The sequence below is a fragment of the Triturus cristatus genome, chromosome 1_2, assembly GCF_964204655.1.
Source record: "Triturus cristatus chromosome 1_2, aTriCri1.1, whole genome shotgun sequence".
Classification (NCBI taxonomy): Eukaryota; Metazoa; Chordata; class Amphibia; order Caudata; family Salamandridae; genus Triturus; species Triturus cristatus.
The window spans coordinates 293,778,687-293,801,382 of NC_140580.1; the positions used below are offsets into that span (position 1 = coordinate 293,778,687).

Consider the following 22,696-nt stretch of genomic DNA (forward strand, 5'->3'; position numbering starts at 1 on the left):
CCGAATATCCATTATGAAGATGGTAGTACTTCCTAGATTCCTATTTTTGTTTGTTAACATCCCTATAGTGCTGTCGCGCGCATTCTTTGCTAGGCTGACTGGGTCCCTGTTGCGGCTGGCGTGGGCCGGTAAGCAGGCTCGTGTTAGCTGGCGCGTCTTGACTTTGCCCAACCACCTGGGCGGCTTGGGAGCGCCTGATCTGGAACTGTATTACAGGGTTGCGCAGGGAGCTCAGACCCACAGCTGGATACATGGCGATGAGGCTGTCCTATACCTAAAGTTAGAGAAATTGTTCGCGGCTCCGCTCCCGCTTCCAGCTGTTATTTTTGAGGCGCCGGACCGTAGGACGGGGTTTTTAGACTCATTGAACTCGACCCGGCATGCATGGAATAATATATTACAACTAACGGTGGGGGCGCTATTATATTCACCAGCAATGCCGCTTGACTGGGCGATATGGCTTTCCCCCTGCAGGGATGAGGGGGTGGTACGGTCCCTTCGTGCGCTGGGTATACACATGATGGTGGATCTGTTTGCAGATGGCGTCGCTAAGACGTGGGATGAGGTGGCTGCCGCAGCAGATAGCGCCACGCACTTGCAGCGTTTCCAATTCCACAGGGTGATACAGGCATGGCGGCAACTCCTAGGGGACGATATGGCTGAACCACCGGAGGTCCCGGAGTTGTCCTTTATCATTAAGCACAAAAGTTCCCATAAGCTAATTTCTAAGTTATATCGCATGGCGCTGTCGCAGAGATCGCAGGAGTATCCTAAGGCTAGATTAGCCTGGCAGAGAGACCTGGAAACCGCAATAGACGACGCTATGTGGGTATACTGCTGTTCGGGGATTCGACGTATATCTTTGCCTGGCAGACACAGGCTGATCCATTTCAAGTTCATAAATAGAGTTTATTACACTCCGGAGCGGCTGTATCGGTATGGCTTACGAGATGGTTCGGCATGTGAAAGATGCAACCACCCTGTGGCGGACTTTATGCACCTAGCGTGGCACTGCCCTGGTATACGCAACTTTTGGGAAGAGATTTATCAGCAGGTAGCTAGAGTGGCAGAATTAGATCTAACTCCGGACCCTGCGGTTGCCCTGCTGGGACACTCTAGAGTGGTACCCAAGGCGGCGCGACGGCTGGTTGACATGGGTATGCTCATCGCGTAGCGTAGAGTGGCGCTATGCTGGATGCGGGGCCCCCTACCTACGGTGGCGCAGTGGACGCGAGATGTCCTTTACTGCTGTACACAGACGGAGAGGTTTAGTGAGCTTCTCCCGCCGCGCAGCAGGCCAAAATATTTTTGGGGTCTATATGTCGATTATCTTGGGAGGGGTGGTGAGGCTGCGGAGAGTGGGACGAGGACGAACAACTTGGAAGACCGGGGGAGTAATGCAGCTGGAGAGAGCGACGGTAGGGAGGATGCATAATTTACTTACTGGCGCGCGTTGGTCAGAGGCACTGATGACATTTGAGACGCCACATGATTCCGGGATGCGGGTTGGTGCTGAGCGCAATAATAGCACTAGGCGGGTTGCTGACAGGAAACCTCAACTGTTTTGAGTGGGTGGGTGGGGTGGGGGTTACGTTCTAGTTGGGGGCTGTGTTTTCGTTTTTCTTTTGTATTTTCTTATGGTAAGGAAGAGAAGGAAAGAAAACTGTGCCCCTGCAAGGGAGTTAATGTCGAAAGGTAATAGCATACAGGATTGAAAACTTGGAAGGTATTTGGTGCCGCAACGGCTGCACACAGTGATGCCCAGCCTCCGGAATGTGGGATAAACTGAGATGATGCGTGATTATTTGCAACGTGGTAGCCGGACTCAGGGTTGTAGGCGCACAGCTATGTATGTCAACATGTTTTTCAATTAAAAAAAAAAAGAATAACCAGACCAGGCATGTCCCCAGCAGTAAGTTCCTAGTCAGGGAAGTACCTACCTTTCGCAGTTGCTGTGTCTGGTTGCCCAGCTGCCTCTCTCTGCCTGACTCGCCCCGCTTCACCGTCTGTAACCTGGGGCACAATCGGCTTCGACATCTCTGCTAGCTTCTCGGGGCCATCCAGGTCCATGCCATATGCCGCCGAAGAAGACGACGAGCAAGCAGACGGGTAGGGTGTCAGATTTTTTCGTTCCTCTTGACAAACGCCCGACGGTGAGGGGTGACACAGAGCCCACCGCCATGGCGATCACGAAGGCAGATTTATCGGCTATGTTCAAGGACTTTAGGGCTGAACTTCGCACTGACTTGAGCCAGGACTTCAAATCTTCTATAGATCTGCTGAGGGCAGATCTAACGGAATGACTGACTTCCCTCCAGCACGATGTAGACTCCGTGGGTACCAGAATCCTCGACTTGGAGACAACCTCCCAAGAACAAGAGAAGATAACTACCGACCTGCGGGAAGATGTACGCCTCCTTCGGGATCAGCTCCACCAGTTTCAGCTCAAGGCAGAGGATCTTGAAAACAGGTCACGGAGGGGGAACATACGTATTCGGAGGGGCCTGACCTGGCGGCCTTTGTAGAGGGGTTGTTTGCTGAGATCCTGGCCCCACAGACCCTTAAAATTAAGCTGTACAGGGTACACCGTATGGGTAATCTACAACCTGGGGAGAAGAAAAAGCTGCGCGACATCCTGGCGAAGTTCCATTCTTTTGCAGTGAAGGAGGCGGTGCTGCAGGCTGTCAGGAGAAGGAGTTCCATCTCCTTTGAGGAACTTCGATTTCCGATCGCGATCGAATCGACCCGCCATTTTGTGCTCCGCCGCCATTTTGTGTTGCCATCACTCAGGCAGCACGGCGAACAAAGTCTATTCTGCTTTTTCTGCAGCTTCGTGTTAAAAACAGCCTTTCTGCCTCTTATTTGCAAAGCTGGTGTTAGGACTGGCCGAGTATAGTAATCCCCGTCTGGTTTTCTAATCCTCGTCTCAACTATCTGTTGTTTCACACTATTCTTTTCTGATTTTATCTTATCGTCTGGCCTTCACTGTCTTCTGCTAGCATTCTCTCGTTTCACAACTGTCCTCCAACACACACAAACGTATTTTTCCACCTGTAAGTTAGTTACGAATCCGTTAATAAATTAGTTTGAGGGAGGGGTGACAAACATAGTTGGAGGAGAGGTTTCTTCGAGTCATCTGACACTTTGTTTTCCAATCTCTCCTATTGGTTCTGTCCTGTTTTCCAACTTTCCTTATTGGCTCTTTCTTGTATGCTCTGGGTGTATATTTGGTTAATGTATATGTTTCTATATGGTATATAAGATTGTGCGCCACAGAGTGAAGTGGCAGTCTCCTGAGAACCTACCTTGTGTACTTCTGGGATAACTGTACTAGCTGCAGCTAATAAATCTGATCTTCTAACGCCGACAGAGTGTCCCGTGTCTCTGTGTAGCTGAGCAGGTGAATCCAGGAGATTAAGGCGTACCCTGCGCCGCCAGGCCCAAAAGGTTCTGGTTCTTCACCTTCCAGAATCACCCCTGCTCTCTTTACCAAGATCTGGCACCGGCAACTCTCGCAAGGAGACAGCTGTTTAGAGACATTATTACCAAGTTGCGAAAGGATAACATCAGATATAGATGGACATTCCCATTCGGACTCAGCTTCGAGTTTCAAAACAAACGCCGCCAAATCACTGATTTGAAGGAAGGACTGGAACTATTGGGCCTCCCGGTCGACGACCCCAATCCTGCACAAGATAACAATGGGGACTGTTGGACCCGGCCCTTCTGGCAGGTTCACCCCCGAAACTTTTTGCTTTTTATGGGTGACTTGGTGTAGTGATTTTTGGTTTCTGCGCACTTTACCGCTGTGTCCCAGGGTAAAGTGCGTGCGTGTTGTGAGGTTGGCCTGCCCTCCCATAGGAATGCATGGGGGAATGTATGTGTCCTGGTAGTTCCTGATGCGTGGGGTGTGTAGGCCCGAGTTTGGTATGTGCGGACTCGTATGATTGAATGCTGCGCGATGGTGTGCGCGGCGTGCATGTTCCTAGTGTGGAAGTGCCACTTCTAGAAGTGGGCACTTCGGTGTGCAGTATGAAATGTGTGGCTTGTCTGGCGATTGGCTGGTGGAGGTCATGTGACGGGCTAGGGATTCCCCAGAGTCAGGAGGAGTCACCCAGTGGTGAATGGGAGTTTAGCATACTGATGGCTGGGGAGGAGTACACCTGGGTCCTGAATAGGACAGGGCTTTCCCCACACACTGCTGGCTCCGGCCCCTGTGGTGCGTCTGATGACCCTGGCCTGCCAGTGAATAGGGAGAGGGGCTGAGCAAAACAAAGTGCTCAGGAACCTGTTGGAACTGGTTCGCCCCTTCCCTGCACCTTCAGACAAAGACTTTTTACTGTATAAAAAGGGGCTGTGTCCCCTTACAAGTGTTCTCTTGGAGGATCAACTTGAGGGGGGCCTGCTGCTGCTGGGCGCCAGGAGAGACCGCCACTGGGGACTGCCTCCCTGCTGGAGGGCCCTGTGAGCTGGCTCTGGGCCCAGTCTTTGCCCCCCCTGCTCTTGAGAGACTTTTGGCTGGACTTGCTATTCCTAAGCGCCTGGGAGCGCTCTTTTGACTTTATAGCGCTGGGCGCGCTGTTTGGCTTCATAGCGCTGTGAGCGCTTTAATTCTGGAAGCCGGGGCCCACCCGGCGCTGTTATTGCCATAGCGGGTGCCTACCCCGCTTGTTTGCGTGCCTTTGGCCGTGAGGACGACCGCGGGTGCCCACCGCGCATTGTGTGATCGTTGGCGGGTGCCCACCCCGCTTATTGTCTGATTACGTTGCGGGAGCCTACCCCGTACTGCCGCCGAGAAGCCGGGCCGCCGTGCTGCCTGCAGCGACCCGGAAGCGGAAAGAAGTCACGCCTGGTGGTGGGCGGGACAACGAGGCCGTACGTTGGTGGAGGGAAGCGGACGGGAGCCTACCCCGCGCTTCCCGGAGCAGAGAGAGGAGAAGTGCGGCCGGAGCTGGTGCGGAGGGGGCGCAAGGCACATTGTCGGTGCCTGCCCCTCCGCGTTGCAGAGAAGCCTCGGCGTCCGTCGTCCGCCGAGAGAGGAGACGACGCGGGAGTCCCCGGAGAGCAGCCTGGTGAGTACAAAGGGCTGGGGGACTCCGCGCATGTATTGAGGGGGCATTGTCTGGTGCTCAGAGCCGGTTGAGGCTCCAACGAGGCGCATTGATTTCAGAGCCGGTTGAGGCTCCAACGAGGCGCATTGTATTTCCACCGAGCCGATTGAGGCTCAGCTAGGGGGGCGCCTTTCTGGTGATCAGAGCCCCCTGGCTCCCACGTAGTGGGGGACATTCTTTTTGGCAGAGCCCAGGGAGGGCTCCAGAGGCACGCCGGTGCCTGAGTTCATTCTACAGCTGCCCAGCACTTAGTGGGCAGCTGCCACGTTTAGGTTGGGGATATTTACGTTTTGGCCTGCGCAGCTGGCGCAGCTTGACTGGGACAGGGTGTCCTAGCCCCGACAAGGCCAGTTGGCCTAGGGACTGCCACAGGTGGTGGCTCATGAGAGTTTCTCGCTAATGCTCTTTCCTAGCACCTCTGAATGTTTTATGCATCATGTGTTTTCTTTTATGACACCGCTGAATGTAGTTTCTGCATCATGTGTTTTCTTTCAGAACACCGCTGAATGTTTTATGCATCATGTGTTTACCTGCCCGGCACCTCTGAATGAGTTTATGCGTCATGTGCCATGTTCTGCACCTCGGAATGTTTTATGCATCACGTGTAATGTGTGTTTACCCCTACAGGTATTGTGATACTTAGGTGATTGTGTTCCCCTGGTACCGGTGGTACTAGGGAGGTTCTGAGTCCCTGCGTGATAGTCTCCTAAGGTGGTTAGGGTTGCGTAGGTGGTACTTTCTTGTTACCAGTAAGTACTGGTTGTGTGCTATACATGTTATTTTTGTGCTACAGTAATTTTATATTTTTTGTGCTAAATATCTAAAAGTGCTAATTCCTGACAGTGGTCCATGAGGCCCTGTCCCCTGTACAAATAATCCCCTTGTAAATTCTGCCCGTGCCTGTTGGCACATTATAAAGTGTGTGTTTTTATCTGATGTGTTGTGTATAATACAAAGGCTATTTTTATAGAATACCTTGTGTGGAGTTTCCTTTGTGGTGGGCCTTGGGTGTTGTTGCTGGGTGCGCGCGCAAACGCTTTACACATCGCCTCAGAGATAAGCCTGACTGCTCGTGCCAAGCTACCAAGGGGGTGAGCAGGGGTTATCTTTGGCGTGTAACTTCCTTGCCCTGACTAGAGTGGTGGTTTCTGCCTGACTTTGGCGCAAGCCTTAGCCAACCAGAAATCCCAGTTCTAACATTGGTGATCAGCGGTGGGATTTGGACTTGCGTTTGCGCTGTACCGCAGCAGCGACTGGCTACACCACAAAACTCTGCATTTTAGATAAACACATTTTAGGGATTATTGTTTTTGAAGTTCCATTATTTCCTCTCCTAAAGGTGTCCTTTGTGAATCATGTACTCCTGTGTTAGCTCAGACACTCAGGTTCCTTATGTTAAACTCTTCTTAGAAACGTCCGCCAAAATGGAGCCTGCTTTTAATTTCTGTGGTCTGTTTAGATACAGTAGGTTGGAGTTGGTAAGGTTCTGTGAAGAGAGGGACATAGAGGTGGGTGAGTCAGATACCCAGTCCAAACTGAGGGACAACCTGATCCTATGGCAAAAGGATGAGTGGGAGCGAGAGAGCAGTGAGGAAGATAGGGCCCGGGCCGCACGCCGAGAGGGTGGTGGGTCTGTGGGGAGCCCTGAAGATTCAGAAGGTTACCTGACAGGGACACCAGTAGACAGTGAAGACCCCATAGATAGGGAGTCCCTTACTGGGTCCAGTGTCGGGAGCAGCACCCCATCCCTTTCCCTGTCCCCAGAGGAGTGGATAGATAGGAGGGAAGAGAGGGAGCATCAGCTGGCCATGGAGAAGCTCAGGTTAGAGCATGCCAGGGCGATGGCGCAGCTGGGGGTGGAGAAGAAAAAGTGTGAGACCGAGAGGGTCTTAGCGGAGGAGAGGATGGCGGAGGCTGAGAGGGCTTTCGCCAGGGAGAAATGAGCTCTAGAGGGTAAATTGTCCCCTGAGCGCATTGGTTTTCTGGATTCCCCAGGGAGGGTGGAGTCCAGTGGTGGCAGCGAGAGAGAGCCCAGTGCAGAGAGTCCCATTCCCACTTCCCAGAGTATGGTACCTGTTTTCCAAGAGGAGGAATGTAGGTTGAAATTCAGGGGCAGTAAGAAACTGCCTCACCAGTCTTGGGGCACGTTTGTGGGTGAATGTGAGGATGCACTGGATGATTGGTTAAGGGTAAACACGAAACGGGCTTTTGACGGACTGTATGCTCTGGTTATCAAAGAGCAGCTGCTCGGTAGTTGTTATCCCGGGTTGCGCCAACACCTGTTGAGGTATGGCTCTTTTTGCCCATGGGAGCTGGCAGAGGAAGCAGACCGTTGGGAGGGTGCCCAAGGTTCTGATGAGGTATGGGAGAGTACTTCCAATAGCAGTGGCTCAGGGATCTTCCCGTCTTGGATGGGGGTAGAGGTTCAGAGTAGCCCCGCTAGGTCCCAGAGTAATGAGAGGGGTGTAGGGGCTCACGGCCTATCTCAGCGGAGTAGGAGTGAGTGGGTGACTTTGAGTCCCCAGAGGCCCGAAACCCAGTCTCAGAACCTGGATGGTTTCTTAAGGGAACACCAGGTTGGGGGCCTAGGCTGTCCCGTTAGGTCACTTGAGGAAGCTCGCCTAGGGTATGGAGAACCTGGAGTCTCTGTAAATGGAGCTCCAGTGGTTCTGGTGTCAGGCAGTACCGCTCCGGTAGGGAGGGTACAGAAGTCCGGCGAGAGGAGTGGCATGGGGCTGTGTTCCCCGGTGGAGGAGCCAGTGGGTCAGGGACCAGCCGGTAGGGCTGAGTCTCCTAGAAGTGACCATGGCGACCACACGTCTGTCCTGGGGGATCTTCGCGTACTGTCAGGTGGAGAGGGGACGGGAGATCTGCGCCAGGCAGACTGTCATGCAACATATGAGGCATATGTTACTCTTGGGGGGATACTGTGTGAGTCCCCAGAAGTCCTGGAGTGCCAGGCAAGTATTCCGCCAAAGGTTCTAGACCCGAGGTTGGGAGGCCAGGTTCAGGATCAGCCTGACCTGAAGGGTAGGACTACTGTAACCAGTGTCCTGACCGGTTCTTCTTCCAGAGGTACTGCCCCAGTTGGTAGGGAGCAGGACTCTGGAAGGGGGTGCAGAGGGTGGGAGAGCCCACCTCTGACCCCGGTGCAACCTGAGGGGTTAAACCCTAGGTTGGGAGACCAGTTCTCAGGGAGAGGTCCTGAGCTGGTGGGAAAGTTGATTTCTGAGGGTGCCTCTCAGAGGAGAGGACGGAACCCTAGAAGGAGAGGTAGGGGGAGGAGAGCCTCACCCGTGACTGTTGGTCAGCTCGAGGGTACGGACCCTGGGCTGGAAGATCAGTGGATGTTTAGAACAGCCCTGATGAGGGGAAGGGTGGAAAATGGTCACTATGTGCCAGGGGTTACTACCCCCCACTCTGTGGTTAGGCAAGGACCAGTGGCGCCTAGATGGCCTAGGGCCTGGTCCTGGCCGCGAACAGCTGAGGAGTACCAGTGGGGTAGCCCAGTTGGTCCGCCGGGTTTTTCCAGAGGGAACCACGTGGGTTCAGAGTGGCGTAAAACCGGAGAGTGTCCCTGCCGTTGCGGGCCTGCGTCCGTGTTTTATCGCCCAAAGCAGGGAAGACCATCACGGTGGTGATTGGTCTGCCCTGCGTTTTGGCTGGAAGGGGGTTGTGTTGGACCCGGCCCTTCTGGCAGGTTCACCCCCGAAACTTTTTGCTTTTTATGGGTGACTTGGTGTAGTGATTTTTGGTTTCTGCGCACTTTACCGCTGTGTCCCAGGGTAAAGTGCGTGCGTGTTGTGAGGTTGGCCTGCCCTCCCATAGGAATGCATGGGGGAATGTATGTGTCCTGGTAGTTCCTGATGCGTGGGGTGTGCAGGCCCGAGTTTGGTATGTGCGGACTCGTATGATTGAATGCTGCGCGATGGTGTGCGCGGCGTGCATGTTCCTAGTGTGGAAGTGCCACTTCTAGAAGTGGGCACTTCGGTGTGCAGTATGAAATGTGTGGCTTGTCTGGCGATTGGCTGGTGGAGGTCATGTGACGGGCTAGGGATTCCCCAGAGTCAGGAGGAGTCACCCAGTGGTGAATGGGAGTTTAACATACTGACGGCTGGGGAGGAGTACACCTGGGTCCTGAATAGGACAGGGCTTTCCCCACACACTGCTGGCTCCGGCCCCTGTGGTGCGTCTGATGACCCTGGCCTGCCAGTGAATAGGGAGAGGGGCTGAGCAAAACAAAGTGCTCAGGAACCTGTTGGAACTGGTTCGCCCCTTCCCTGCACCTTCAGACAAAGACTTTTTACTGTATAAAAAGGGGCTGTGTCCCCTTACAAGTGTTCTCTTGCAGGATCAACTTGAGGGGGGCCTGCTGCTGCTGGGCGCCAGGAGAGACCGCCACTGGGGACTGCCTCCCTGCTGGAGGGCCCTGTGAGCTGGCTCTGGGCCCAGTCTTTGCCCCCCCCTGCTCTTGAGAGACTTTTGGCTGGACTTGCTATTCCTAAGCTCCTGGGAGCGCTCTTTTGACTTTATAGCGCTGGGCGCGCTGTTTGGCTTCATAGCGCTGTGAGCGCTTTAATTCTGGAAGCCGGGGCCCACCCGGCGCTGTTATTGCCATAGCGGGTGCCTACCCCGCTTGTTTGCGTGCCTTTGGCCGTGAGGACGACCGCGGGTGCCCACCCCGCATTGAGTGATCGTTGGCGGGTGCCCACCCCGCTTATTGTCTGATTACGTTGCGGGAGCCTACCCCGTACTGCCGCCGAGAAGCCGGGCCGCCGTGCTGCCTGCAGCGACCCGGAAGCGGAAAGAAGTCACGCCTGGTGGTGGGCGGGACAACGAGGCCGTACGTTGGTGGAGGGAAGCGGACGGGAGCCTACCCCACGCTTCCCGGAGCAGAGAGAGGAGAAGTGCGGCCGGAGCTGGTGCGGAGGGGGCGCAATGCACATTGTCGGTGCCTGCCCCTCCGCGTTGCAGAGAAGCCTCGGCGTCCATCGTCCGCCGAGAGAGGAGACGACGCGGGAGTCCCCGGAGAGCAGCCCGGTGAGTACAAAGGGCTGGGGGACTCCGCGCATGTATTGAGGGGGCATTGTCTGGTGCTCAGAGCCGGTTGAGGCTCCAACGAGGCGCATTGATTTCAGAGCCTAACAGGGACCATTCTCGAGGGCCACCATCAGTCTCTGGGTGGTCAATGGGTACACGTAGGGGCCACCGCTGAACTTCTGAGTCCCGCTTCTGAGACATTAGCCTGTTTAACCTCTGCACTTGAAAGGGGTCCCGTAACACCACAAATCCTCTCTTCCTGTTGCAGTAGTCGACTGGGGAGGAGTGCAAGGCCACCAGGTGACCTCTGGCTACTATGCAAGGATTTTTGGCCACCGAGACTTTCCTAGGGCTTTACTCCTGAGGCCCCTAGTGTCCGGGGGAGGCTCGAAGCTACCAGGGTCTGCCTTCCCTTCATATGTACGACCAGTGCCTTTACCTTGTTTTTTTTTACTACTGCCCTAGGATGTACGCTGGTTCCATAAGGGCATTAGGCTTCTTTATATTCGCCATGGCATGCATCTTGCTTTATTCTTCTGTGTAGGCGATCCGTATGTAAATTGTTTATACGGGGGTCCTGTGCTAGTTACTGTTTGTCAGTCGCATTTAGGAGTTGTAAAGTGTTTTTCACAGGAGCTTGGTGCTTGGGTGGGCGTGGACGAGGACCTCGGACCCGTTGTCCCCCCCTGGTATCCGTGGGGGTTCTGCACTCCCAATCGGAACGCTGTTAGCAATTCTTGGAATCGCATTTCCATTTATGTTTGTTTTTGTCGTGTTGGGGAATTGGGGGGGGAGTGGAGTGGGCTATGGTGGTGGCTTTTTAACCTGTAGCTCTAATGAATTTTCTGACATTTATGCACCAATGGCAGTTATGAGTGGGCAGCACAGGCCTCTCACGGGATGGGAGGGGGCAAGACACATACTTGGAATGGAGGGCCTTTTAAAGAGTAGACATATTTCCCACTGACAGTATGACGCTCATCATTGGATCCTGGAATGTCAAAGGACTAAACTCCCCTCAAAAGTGCCAACAGGTATGGAAATATATTATAGATCATCATTTGGATGTAGTGGCGTTGCAGGAGACACACCTCGCTAGAGCTGAAGATACACGCCTTAGACACAAACAATACCCATTAATCTATAGATCTTCGGCTCTCACAAAGCATAGAGGAGTGGCTCTTCTGTCTCGCTCTTCTATACAATTTCAGCCCCTAGATGTTCTTGGCGACAAAGATGGGCGATGGATTATGGTGAAGGGGCGTTTGAGAGGTAAAACTTGTACCTTTGTAGCGACATATGCGCCCAACTCTAGGCAGACACCATTCCTACACACATTACTGGGGAAATTGCTGGACTTTGTTGAGGGCCAGATTATCCTCATGGGCGACTTTAACTTGACATGGCAAAGGGAACTAGGCAGCACCCACTCACAGAGAACAGAATGGGGTTCCTTTTCAACTGATATCCAACAGGGAATCCTTGACTTGGGATTGGTAGATTCATGGCGTACTCTCTATCCCCTCACCCAAGACTATACCTTTTATTCTCATGTGCATCATACTTACTCCAGGTTGGATTATATTTTTCAGTCAATCCCTGTTGGGCGGCCTTCAGGGAGCCAAGATATTCCCTCTCTCAGTGTACGACCATAGCTTGATCTCTGTCTGCTTGTCCTGGTGGGGGGATGCTCTGACCACTCCCAGGTGGTACTTTTCGGCTGCGCTGATGCGTGAAAAAGCATCCTGTGCTAAACCATTAGGGAATTCTTTGAAGTCAATAAGCCTGACGATACGTCGGAGTTTACCACCTGGGACGCATTCAAAGCAGTCTTTCGGGGGAAATGTATTGCCCTTAACTCAGCGCTGAATATTCAGCGCGCTAGAGAGATTGGAGCAGGAACTGACCTCCGTCGAAAGCGCCCACAAACTGCATCCCACTTGGCAAACTCTTCGTAATCTGACAGCTCTCCGCGGCAAGCTTTGTGCTATATACAACAACAGAGCAGAGTTCACACTCCTTAAACTCCGCCACTTATCTTACTCCCAGGGTAACAAAATCGGCAAACACTTAGCTAGGCAACTTACAGATAAACGGGAGAGGGAATACATAGGCGGAATTCAGGATTCATCCCGGGAGGTTACACACAGGGATGAAGACAAAGCCGAATTATTTGGCTCATTCTATGAAGCTCTTTACTCTAGAGACGACTTGGAGTCGGCTGTCCAACAGGAATATCTCCGGGCGTTGCCCCTACCTCAGGTCTCCAACGAATGGAATGAGTTACTTTCCGCGCCCATTACCCAGGAAGAGGTCATTCTTACTATTAAAGCCCTTAAACCCCACAAATCCCCAGGCCCGGATGGGTATTCTGCTCCTTCCTATAAGACCTTTGCCCCCGATATCTACCCTTATCTCATGCGGCTCTACAATAAGATGGCCGAGGATGGTAAGTCCACTGTATCTATGACCGAGGCCATGATCTTGGTGATCCCGAAGCCCGGGAAAGATCCCCAATTCTGCGCCTCATATCGCCCTATCGCGCTACTAAACTTAGACGCTAAATTGTATTCCTCCATTATAGCCAGACGTTTGAACGACCTCATGCCTGACCTCATACACCCTGATCAATCTGGGTTCATTAAAGGCTGCCAAACTCACGATAACACTTGTAGAATTATCCACCTCATTGAGAAAGCCAACAGATGTCAAATACCCGCTGTCTTGGTGGGCCTGGACATGGAGAAAGCATTTTATTGTGTCGATTGGGCGTTCCTGTTCTACACTCTTAAGGCATTCGGCGTCTCCTCTAAATTTTTAACTATGATTCGAGCTAATTACCTGCAACCTCGCTCTAGAGTGGTGGTCAACGGGGTACGCTCATCCTCCTCCTTCCACTCCAGAGGCACTAGGGAGGGGTGTCCTCTCTCGCCCCTGCTCTTTGCCCTTAGCATTGAGCCCCTGGCAATGGCAATTAGAGCTAATCCTATTATACAGGGAATACCATTCACTGGGGAACCCCATAAAATGTCCTTATTTGCGGACGATGTTCTCCTATCTCTATCTGATCTGGCCTCATCTCTCCAAGCTTTGCATAAGGAGCTTGAACATTATGAATCAGTCGCAGGCTTTAAAATAAATGTTAGTAACTCCTATATTCTCAACCTCACATTACCGCAGGCGGAAGTACGCAGGCTCCAACATCTTAGCCCCCTCTCCTGGGCCTCCTCCTCCATACAATATCTGGGAGTCCAGTTGACACCGAAGGTAGAACGGCTTTATGCAGCTAATTTTCCTCCCATTCTCACGCGTATCCAGACAGAACTCACAAAATGGAAACCCCTCTTCTTCTTATCGTGGCTCAGACGGATACATGCAGTTAAAATGACACTCCTTCCTAAGCTCCTATATCCATTCCAGGCGTTGCCCATAGAACTGGAGAGAGACTTCTTCTGCCGAGTTAAAATTATGATCCTACATTTCATTTGGCAAGGTGGACGGGCCCGTTTCTCATTCTCACTGCTGCGGCGCTCCCGCGCGGAGGGTGGAGTGTGCCTCCCAGACATGCAGCTATACTATAAAGCAGCACAGTTAAGAGTTTTGGTTGAATAGTCATAAAGGGAATCCGACAAACATTGACTCCATATGGACCACAGTGTGACTGGGAGGACTATCTGGGATCTATCTGGTCTGGCGCCCTAAAAATTTTATATCCAAGAATGCTTACATTGCGACACCCACATGCACCACACTGAAGGTATGGGACACGGTGGCAGGAGAAGACAGATGGACTTCTTTCCCTTCACCATTCAAGCCACAACATTTTAACCCAGCATTCCTACCGGGTATTCAGGAGGGACCTTTCGATGCTTGGAGGGAGGGAGGTTGCCTAGCTTTGACCCACCTGTTTGACAACTCGGACCCACTCACCTTCACTAACTGCCAGCGAGATTATGGTGTAGGAGATACGGAGCACTACCATTACACCCAATTGATGCATTGGGCTCTTACGCCGCAAGTACGTGAAGCGGCTATCAGCCCTCTCACGAAGTTTGAAGCCTTCCTCACTAAGACCTCGAGTATGAGAGGGACGATTTTGTTTATATACAACTTTCTCCTCGCCACTACACCTTCCCCGAGACCACGTTATATGACGATGTGTGACGGAATCTTACAACGGGGTATCTCTGACGTTGCATGGGAACACCTATGGACAGATATTACACGACTCAATCATTCCTCTGAACTGCGGGAGGCCCATCTTAAGACTATGATGGACTGGTACCCTCCATCCCTCTAGGCTTAAGCAAATATTTCCCGCTACCTCTGACAGATGCTGGAGAGGATGTGGCTTGTTGGGAGATTTCCAACACATTTGGCAGGACTGCCCGACTATCCGCCCCTTCTGGGAAGAGATACTTGCGCACATCAAAGATATGCTAGGATACCCTGTCCCGACCACCATGGCAGGGGTCCTCTTGGGACTTCAGGACCCTGCGCCAGAGCATCAGACTCGAGCAGGCAAAACAATTATGTGGTTGTGTATAGGAGCGGCGAAGGTGACCCTGGCAGCCGCCTGGAAGAGAAAGGAGGCGCCAGCGATTTCCCTTTGGCGCTCCCGATTATGGAAACGACTTAGTTTGGAAAGAATGTCGGACATCTTCCGGGACAATTTTAAGGACTTTGAATTCAAGTGGGGACCCCTAGTGCCTTCCTCTCCCGGGGTCTACCATCTGCTGTATGCCCCTCATCCATTAGAGCTCTTCATCTTATTCAATTATAAATTGACATACGTGCCTTTAGGCAGAATTGTTGTTTGACCACCACCGCCGCCATTGTTGGGGAGGGAGGGGTTCTCCTTATTTTCTGTTTTCGTTTCCCCCTGGTTGTAGACTATTCTTTATTTATTTATTTATTTAAAATATTTATAAAGCGCGACTGTCACCTGGCAGGTATCCTGGCGCTGGTAGCTACTCCTGTGGTTTATTGACGGGGGTGAACTGGGCTGGCCGAATTTTTATAGGGGTGGAGGAAAGAGCCATGTTTTGATTCGTTTCCTGAATGGGAGGAGATGAGAGATTTGGCGAATGTCGACAGGTAGACTGTTCCATAGCTTGGCTGCAGCTACTCTGAACGATCTTCCTCCCATCCTGGCCTTCTTACATCTGGGCACTCTCGCAAGGCAGGCAGTTGTGGACCTGAGTGTCCTGGTGGGGGTGTACCAGGAGAACAGACGTTGAAGAGGTCTTGGTCCTACTCCATGTAGTGCCTTGAAGACCAGGCAGAGGGCCTTGAAGGCAATGCGTTGCCTCAAAGGCAGCCAATGCAGCTCGGCCAGTGCGGCGGTGGCCGAGGATCTCCTGGTCCATCTAAGAGCCAGTTTGGCTGCTGCCGACTGGACTCGTTGGAGTCTGTCCAGTAGTGTCGCAGGAGATTCAAGCAACAGGGCGTTGCAGTAGTCAAGGCGACTGAGAATAGTACACCTGACGGAGGGTGGAAGTAGAGGCAAGACTTTGCGCAGTGAGCGCATAAGGCCAGAGCAAGTAGCGACTGTTCTTGAGACCTGCGTTTCCATGCTCAATTGATGGTTTAACATGACGCCCAGGTTGCGAACAGTGGTAACTGGTGGGGGGTTGTTGGAGTTTTCCGGGGGCCAGAACTCAGCAGGCAGAGGGCGGGGTATGCGACTCGCAGGGCAGAACATCACCTCGGTTTTCGAGGAGTTGAACTGAAGTGAGTTCCGGTGCAACCAGCTTGCCGTGTCTCGTAGACAGTCATGGAAAGCTTGCAAGGGGATGGAGTCTTCGCCTTCCCAAGAGAGAAGGAGCTGGGTATCGTCCGCATAGTTTACTGTGGTCATGTTATGCGATTTGATTAACGTGACCAGAGGTTTTAAGTAAACATTAAAAAGAATCGGACTGATAGAGGAACCCTGGGGAACACCGTGAGGGACCGGGGAGAAGACCGATTGGAAAGGGGGGAGGGAAACGGCCTGTTTTCTGTCACTAAGGTAGGAGTGAAACCAGATCAGGGCCGTGCCGTCGATCCCTGCCTCTCTCAACCGCTCGAGCAGGATCCTATGATTGACAGTATCGAATGCGGCAGACAGGTCAAGTAAAATCAGGGCCACGGCTTGGCCCCTGTCTGCGCGCATTCGAAGCTCCTCCATGGCCGTGAGCACCGCGGTTTCAGTGCCATGGGCTGGGCGAAACCCAAATTGGAATTCGTCCAGAAAATGGTGCTGCTCGAGATGGGTTGAGAGGCATTTACTGACCCAGCGTTCGAGCACCTTCACCGGGAAAGGCAGGAGTGATATGGGGCGGAAATTGGACAGACAATCTGGGTTTAGCGTGGGTTTCTTTAGCAGCGGGGTTATAAGCGCTTGCTTCCAGGAGCGGGGAACGACGCCGCAGCTCAGGGATTGATTACAAATCATCCGGAGAGTGTGAAACAGTTCGTGCCCACAAGTTTTCCATATTTTCGGAGGCAGAGGGTCAAGGGGGGATCCGGAAGTGATGCCCTGTGCGACTATTTCAAATTCTGTATGAGAAATAAGAGGGAAAGCCAGTAGTTTATTCGTGGGAGGACAGGCTGACCTCAGAGATTCAGGAATAGTGGGATTGATTTCAGGGAGGGTGGGAAGAGTGGATGACGGGGACGTTGCCAGATTATTGATGATAGTCTCAATTTTGTCAGTAAAAAACTGAGCGAGGCTATCACAAAGGGGCTGAGAAGGGGGGATGGGGTTTTTTCTTGCATGTGTGTTCGCTATTCAAGTGATTTCCTCCGAATGAGGGCACTATTAGGCTTTCCTTCGCAAATGGAAGATGGGACGCACAATGTTATGTTGGCTATCACTGACTGATCTTATATGGTTCACCCACGCTCCATATATGTAAGAAACTGTAACCCTTCTTTAGCTAACCATCGCTTTTGGGGTTGGGTTTACAAGGAACGTTCAGTGTTCTTCGCTTCTCACAGTCTGGTTGAACTCCGCGTTCCCCCTGCGAGGGGTGACTTGTTAGCATTGACGTATGCTGTTCTTTTTGGTACAAATCTAATAAAAATATGTTTGACAAAAAAAAGTAAGGGCCGGTGCCACCACCTTCACAAATCAGACACTGTTCCCACTCCAATGATCCAATGACTTCTCAGAGATCTAGTTAACCAGAATAATTTCCTCCAGGGGTGCAGAATACATATAAGTGGGAGAAGATTGAGTGTTTCCCCAAAAGACAACAGCCCATGTCTTGAAATGTTTCATTGTATTCTTCTGCCAGGCCTTAAAATTCCAGGAGGGACTCCACCACGCCTGTGCTGAGTCTAGAATTAACGGATATAATGAAGGAATAACGTTGCCTTTCAACAAGAAAGGGCAGTTATGTTTTTCCAATTAGATTACCAAATGCACTCAACAAAAATATTTCTGAGCTACATGTTTTTAGATCGAGCCTGGGCGGCATGCTGTATTCAGGTAGGTACTTGAAGGTTCGCCCACTCTCCGCCCATATTTTTCATTGGCTTGTGCCATTGTCCTCTGTAAACTGTGGGTGTTCATTGGTCAATAGGCTTAGTAGTCCTGCCTTAGTACCACCCTGTCTCATTTTGTGACCTCCCATGGCGACACCCCCTGTTATGTGTGTTGTTACTAGGTAGACTTTATTTACAGCCTCCGAGCGCTCTTTTCTCAAATACCTTTGTCCTGCCTGCTGTTGCTGGCAGGACACGCTCTCTCCTAACGCTTTTTCTTTCATTTCTATAGCACAAACGCTTTTGCAATGCAATAGGTCTCGCATATGCAAGAGTTTAAGCTATTGACATTGTATAAACAGTGGCTGTGGAGCGTCGCCCTTCAAGAAAAATAAATTGATAATAACAGCAGGTTATTATCATTTTATTTTTCCCTAGCGATCTCCAGGTGCGGGGCAGGGCTGGGCTGGGCTGCCCACAGAGCAGGGGAGAAGTGGGGGCACTCCTCAAGTCTGCATGACTGCTTGGCCGGCCGTCTTGGGCCGGTCAAACAGTGCATGTTCCCCAAAAGGCTGTAATACACAACCTGGTGAGGAACATGCCCAGCCTTCCATTTTCCATCTGAGCGCCGAGCTCTGGTGCTCAGATGAATCACCACGCTGCTATCAGCAGCGTCGTGATTGACTAGAGAAGTCTGGAAGCCTGGGTGCTTCCTGCTCCGGTGTCTGCAAGAAGGATGGAGGAGATACAGCCGCCGGTAAGGTAACTTTTATTTTTTTGGTCGTTTTTTTGTTTCTCTCTCTTTTTTATTAACCCCGCCCGCCCCACTACTGATTCCCGGTAGCAGCCTCTATTGATTGGAAATGATAATGCCTTTTATTTATCTGTTTTAACCTCTTCTGTGCCCATGACGAGATAGTCTCGTCATGGAGCACGGTCGCGCTGTGCCCATGACGAGACTATCTCGTCATGAACCCCGCCCGCGTATGCAACGCCCGGCACAGGAGGGGGAAAGGGCGTGGCACTGAAGGGGTTAAAAACAACACATAAATAAAAGGCATTGTCGTTTACAATGCCAATAGCTCAAACTCTCGTAAATGCGAGACCGATTGTATTGCAAATGCTTGTTTTTTATATGCATCCACTGTTCACGAGGAATGTATAGACAGCATTGAATACTTTTATTACAAAAAGATAATGTGCCAATCATTTTTCAGCTGCAGAAACGTTGTATAATATTACATTATAATTTTTTCAGATTTAGTTAAATCCATTGCCTGCAGTTGAAGAGGTCTGCAATGTGTTCTGAAGCTGTCCTGTCATATGCAAATATATTCATGTAAAAGTTTGAATGCAAACAACTTATTGGTAAATGCTTAGTAGATTGCTAGCATTATTTTGCTAAACTACAAAATTGATTTCATAGAAGAAATTTGGAAAGACAGTTAAGCTGAGTTACTGGAATCCAGTGAGTGTTTGAATCAGCTGCATCACTGAATAATGTTTACCATTAAAGTAGGATCTCCACCAGCACGTTTCAGGTATTCGAATATGCTATATATTTATTACAAACGTTTATGTACAACCCACAGAGAGCAATGTGTGTCTCCATCACCAGCATTTTCACTGATCCAATCGAAAGAAGATTTCCACTTAAATGCTAAGCTCTATAAGGATTATTTCAGAATAGCAAGCATTAGTAAGCCTTAGGAGATTTAACCTCATTTTTCCAAACTAAATGATCATGAAAATGTTGTATAATTCTAAGTGAAAAAACTTAGTGAGCTACAACGATCAAAAAAATAAAGAGAATAGCATACAACACATGAATGCATGCTAGACAGCACTACTTTTTTGAGTACCACTAATGCTTGTTTGTTTATCCTTTAAACCAGAAAAATATACTAATTAGGGCAGGAAGAGAATTGTTACGAGATAGTTAACTGGCTATTATGGCAATAAAGGATTGTACTTTTCCCTGTTTGAACCATGGTCACCGCAACAGTTTAGTTCAGGTGAATGTAATACACCGCCCTTATTTTTAAAAATGCTACAAGATCAAGGATTTTGTCACGCATCACTTACTTCTTTTTATCATGAACACACAGAATAATTATCAAAAATCCCCCTTGTCATGACGTTTCAATATGAATGGCCACTTTCTTGCACTATTACATGTCGTTTTTCAGTGGAGCAAGTGAAGATTTTGAGGAGACAGGAAGATTGTAAATTACTTCTCTCACGAAGGGCAACCTTTTGAATACATTTATTGGACAGAACCACACTAAGAGGTCTTAAAGACTAGGAAGATTTACTTTTTTTTGTTTGAAATAAAAACAAGAAAACTCAATACAAAATTAGAAATTATTACAGTTATTAAACCATCAAGATGGTTGCTCGGATGTGATGGAAAATGAATGCAATAAGATGTTGGAATTAGTACAACTAATCTGAAATGTTAAACGGAAATGTAAACTGGAATCAGAGAGAGAACACTAGCCTTAGGAGAATACTGGCCTGGGCACATTGTGTGTACCACCTTAAACAGAGCTGTGTTCAAGACACACACTTAGTACAAACAAAAGAATGTGTCCTCTTTCAGATGATAGCTGGTTGGAGTTATCTCCAGATGAACTGGAGAGGATTTTACAGGATGCAGCCGGTATGAAAGATTCCGCTCCTACTGCCAGTGAGGAAGAGCAGAAGTATGATTTGTCAGAAGTTACAGAAAGCATGAAGGCATTTATATCAAAGGTGTCTACACATGAAGGAGCAGAACTGCCACGGTAAACCTCTTCTGTGCCATTCAGTTGTTTGCATACATGCAGTGACTGTCAGAGGCTGTGGAAATGAAACTTATCTGCTGCCATGGGATACAAATGGTGTTTTTGTGTTTTAAAATCATATGCTATCATCTTTTTGTTTTCAATTATGTATTTACTCTTTGTACCACATGCACTACATTGTTGTCAATTGGTTAGTTAGTCGAAATGTGGTTTGGTTATATCAAAAAGGTGGGTATCGCAAGAACTGAGATGTAAAAGTAATGTGTAGAATGTACATTATTTATATTAACCACAACACTATGAAAAACAATGGTAACCTGTTGGCAAGGGGTGTTCATGTATTTGTTCAAAATAAAATGAAAAAAATGGGTCATTTGTATTAGTCTCACACGTGTGGAAGGCAGGTTGTGGCCTGGGGCTGGATCAGGAGACTGGTACGTAGAAGACTTTTAGAAATTCTAATTACTTCAGTCTGGAATTTTTACCAGATAACTTTTGCATGTTGAGCAAGCTGAACTGAGTGAAGAGTTTGTGCTGGAACATGGTGTGACGATTCAGGATAGAAAGTAAGGTAAGGTTCTCTCTAGAGATTTATCAACTAATGCTAGAGGCTCATATTGGGTCCAGGATTTACTGAAGTGTGTGTGGGTACATGCCTGTAATGGTTAAAGGGTCCTTTAGAATGAATTACTTTCTTTCCAGTGGAGAGGGATCATGGTGGATAGGCAGGCGTAAGAGTAGCTGGAGCAGATGCTGGCCGTAAGTACCTGTAGATATGACAAGCTGAGCATAAGCAATTTGAAAGCCATGCATGCCATGGCCTATGAAGCGATTAGTTATTGTTGTCTGAAGAAAAGTGTGTAATATATATAATATTAGTGTATCTTATGTGTAGAGATATTTCAAGCTACAAAAAAAGATGCTACAATGGGATGTGGTGTATAGGGAGAATGGAAGGATCCCACGATAAAACTTGGGGGACTATTGGTGGTGGGGAGGCGGAGCACCAGGAAACCAAGAAAGTGCACTTTGAGAGGTCAGAGGCAAGCCATTTCAAAAAATGTCCTTGCCAATTGTAGGGAAGTGATTAGTTTATTATTATTTTGCGCTCTTGTGGACAACAATGTGAAAAGCTTTAGAGAGGTCTTGTAGGGTGAGTGGAGTTCAGAAAGATAAATACTCGAGTAAGAGCCATTTCAGTAAAATGAAGTGGGCAAACAGTTCTGAGATGATTCATAGATTGTGATGCAACTTTTATAGAATGAAGACCAAGTTAAGGGTTGTGTTTCTAATGCTACATGTGTGAGTTCTGAGCCAAATGTAACTGACATCCCGTAACTGAATAACTGTTGCCAGAATTGGGTAAACTGATATTTATTGCCATATAGTTGCGCATCATATAGAGGTGGGCACAGCTGCAAAAACGAGACGTTTTTATAGCTGGAGGCATGACGAGGCGAGTGTAAATAGTACCACCTCAGTCACAATTTCTGGTACAACTTACTACTAGCAATTAACTTGTGGTGACATGAGGCCGAAATATACGTGCAAAACTGGCTTAAAGCATAGTTGTGTCTGTTATATCCCATTTTTGTCACATCCTAAATGGAGCACAAAAACTCCGGGTCAGGCCAGTTTAGAAGTTTTTTTATACCCAGTTTTGCACAACAGTCATAATGACCAGTTTTAGAGTAATAGCGGTGAAAGTGTTCAGAACAAAACCAAAAGTGATGGGGCTATTATGTAAGGATTGTCATGTTGCCAGCCCCTACCTTATTCCCTATTCCATTTTTTTTCAACTTCGCTGATACTAGTGGGCTTTCTATCCCCACGAGGTGGAGAGATTTTGGTTTCACTCAAAAATCTACATCATGGGGAAAGAGAAAGATTGTATGTTCTCTTAGAATGGAAGGATACAGCCTAATTTGAATACTTGCTGGTCCTGCACCCCATACATTATAGGAAAAAAAGAATCCTCTGTGTTTAGTGGACTTTTTCTGGCTACCTGGGTGGACAGATTTGGGGTAAACTCTCCCAATCTGCCTCTCAACAGGACAGAAAGACTCTGTGCCCTTGGGGTTTTAAGGGTGTGGACAATTTGGACCATCCCCAAAACTCTTTTCTTAAAACACAAAACTCATTGGTAGCTACTAGTGCTATTTGCCTCAGAGCAGAAAGACTGTTGGAATTCTGATTGGGAAGAGCAATAGGCCATTCCTGGGAGCCACCCCCCACCGCCTAACCCCCCCCTTTTAGATATTACCTGGTGTCTAGTGGGTAGGACCATGC

General features: G+C 49.7%; 1 protein-coding gene across 6 annotated transcripts in view; it reads left to right on the plus strand.

Moving 5' to 3' along the window:
- Positions 1–22,696, plus strand: part of ECD (ecdysoneless cell cycle regulator) — a 444,921-nt gene that overhangs the window by 306,075 nt on the left and 116,150 nt on the right. For all 6 annotated transcript variants that reach the window (XM_085603785.1, XM_085603784.1, XM_085603781.1 and 3 more), the window contains one exon: positions 20,224–20,407. In XM_085603785.1, the coding sequence (XP_085459911.1) occupies positions 20,224–20,407 (184 nt within the window). The remainder of the gene's footprint in view (positions 1–20,223; positions 20,408–22,696) is intronic.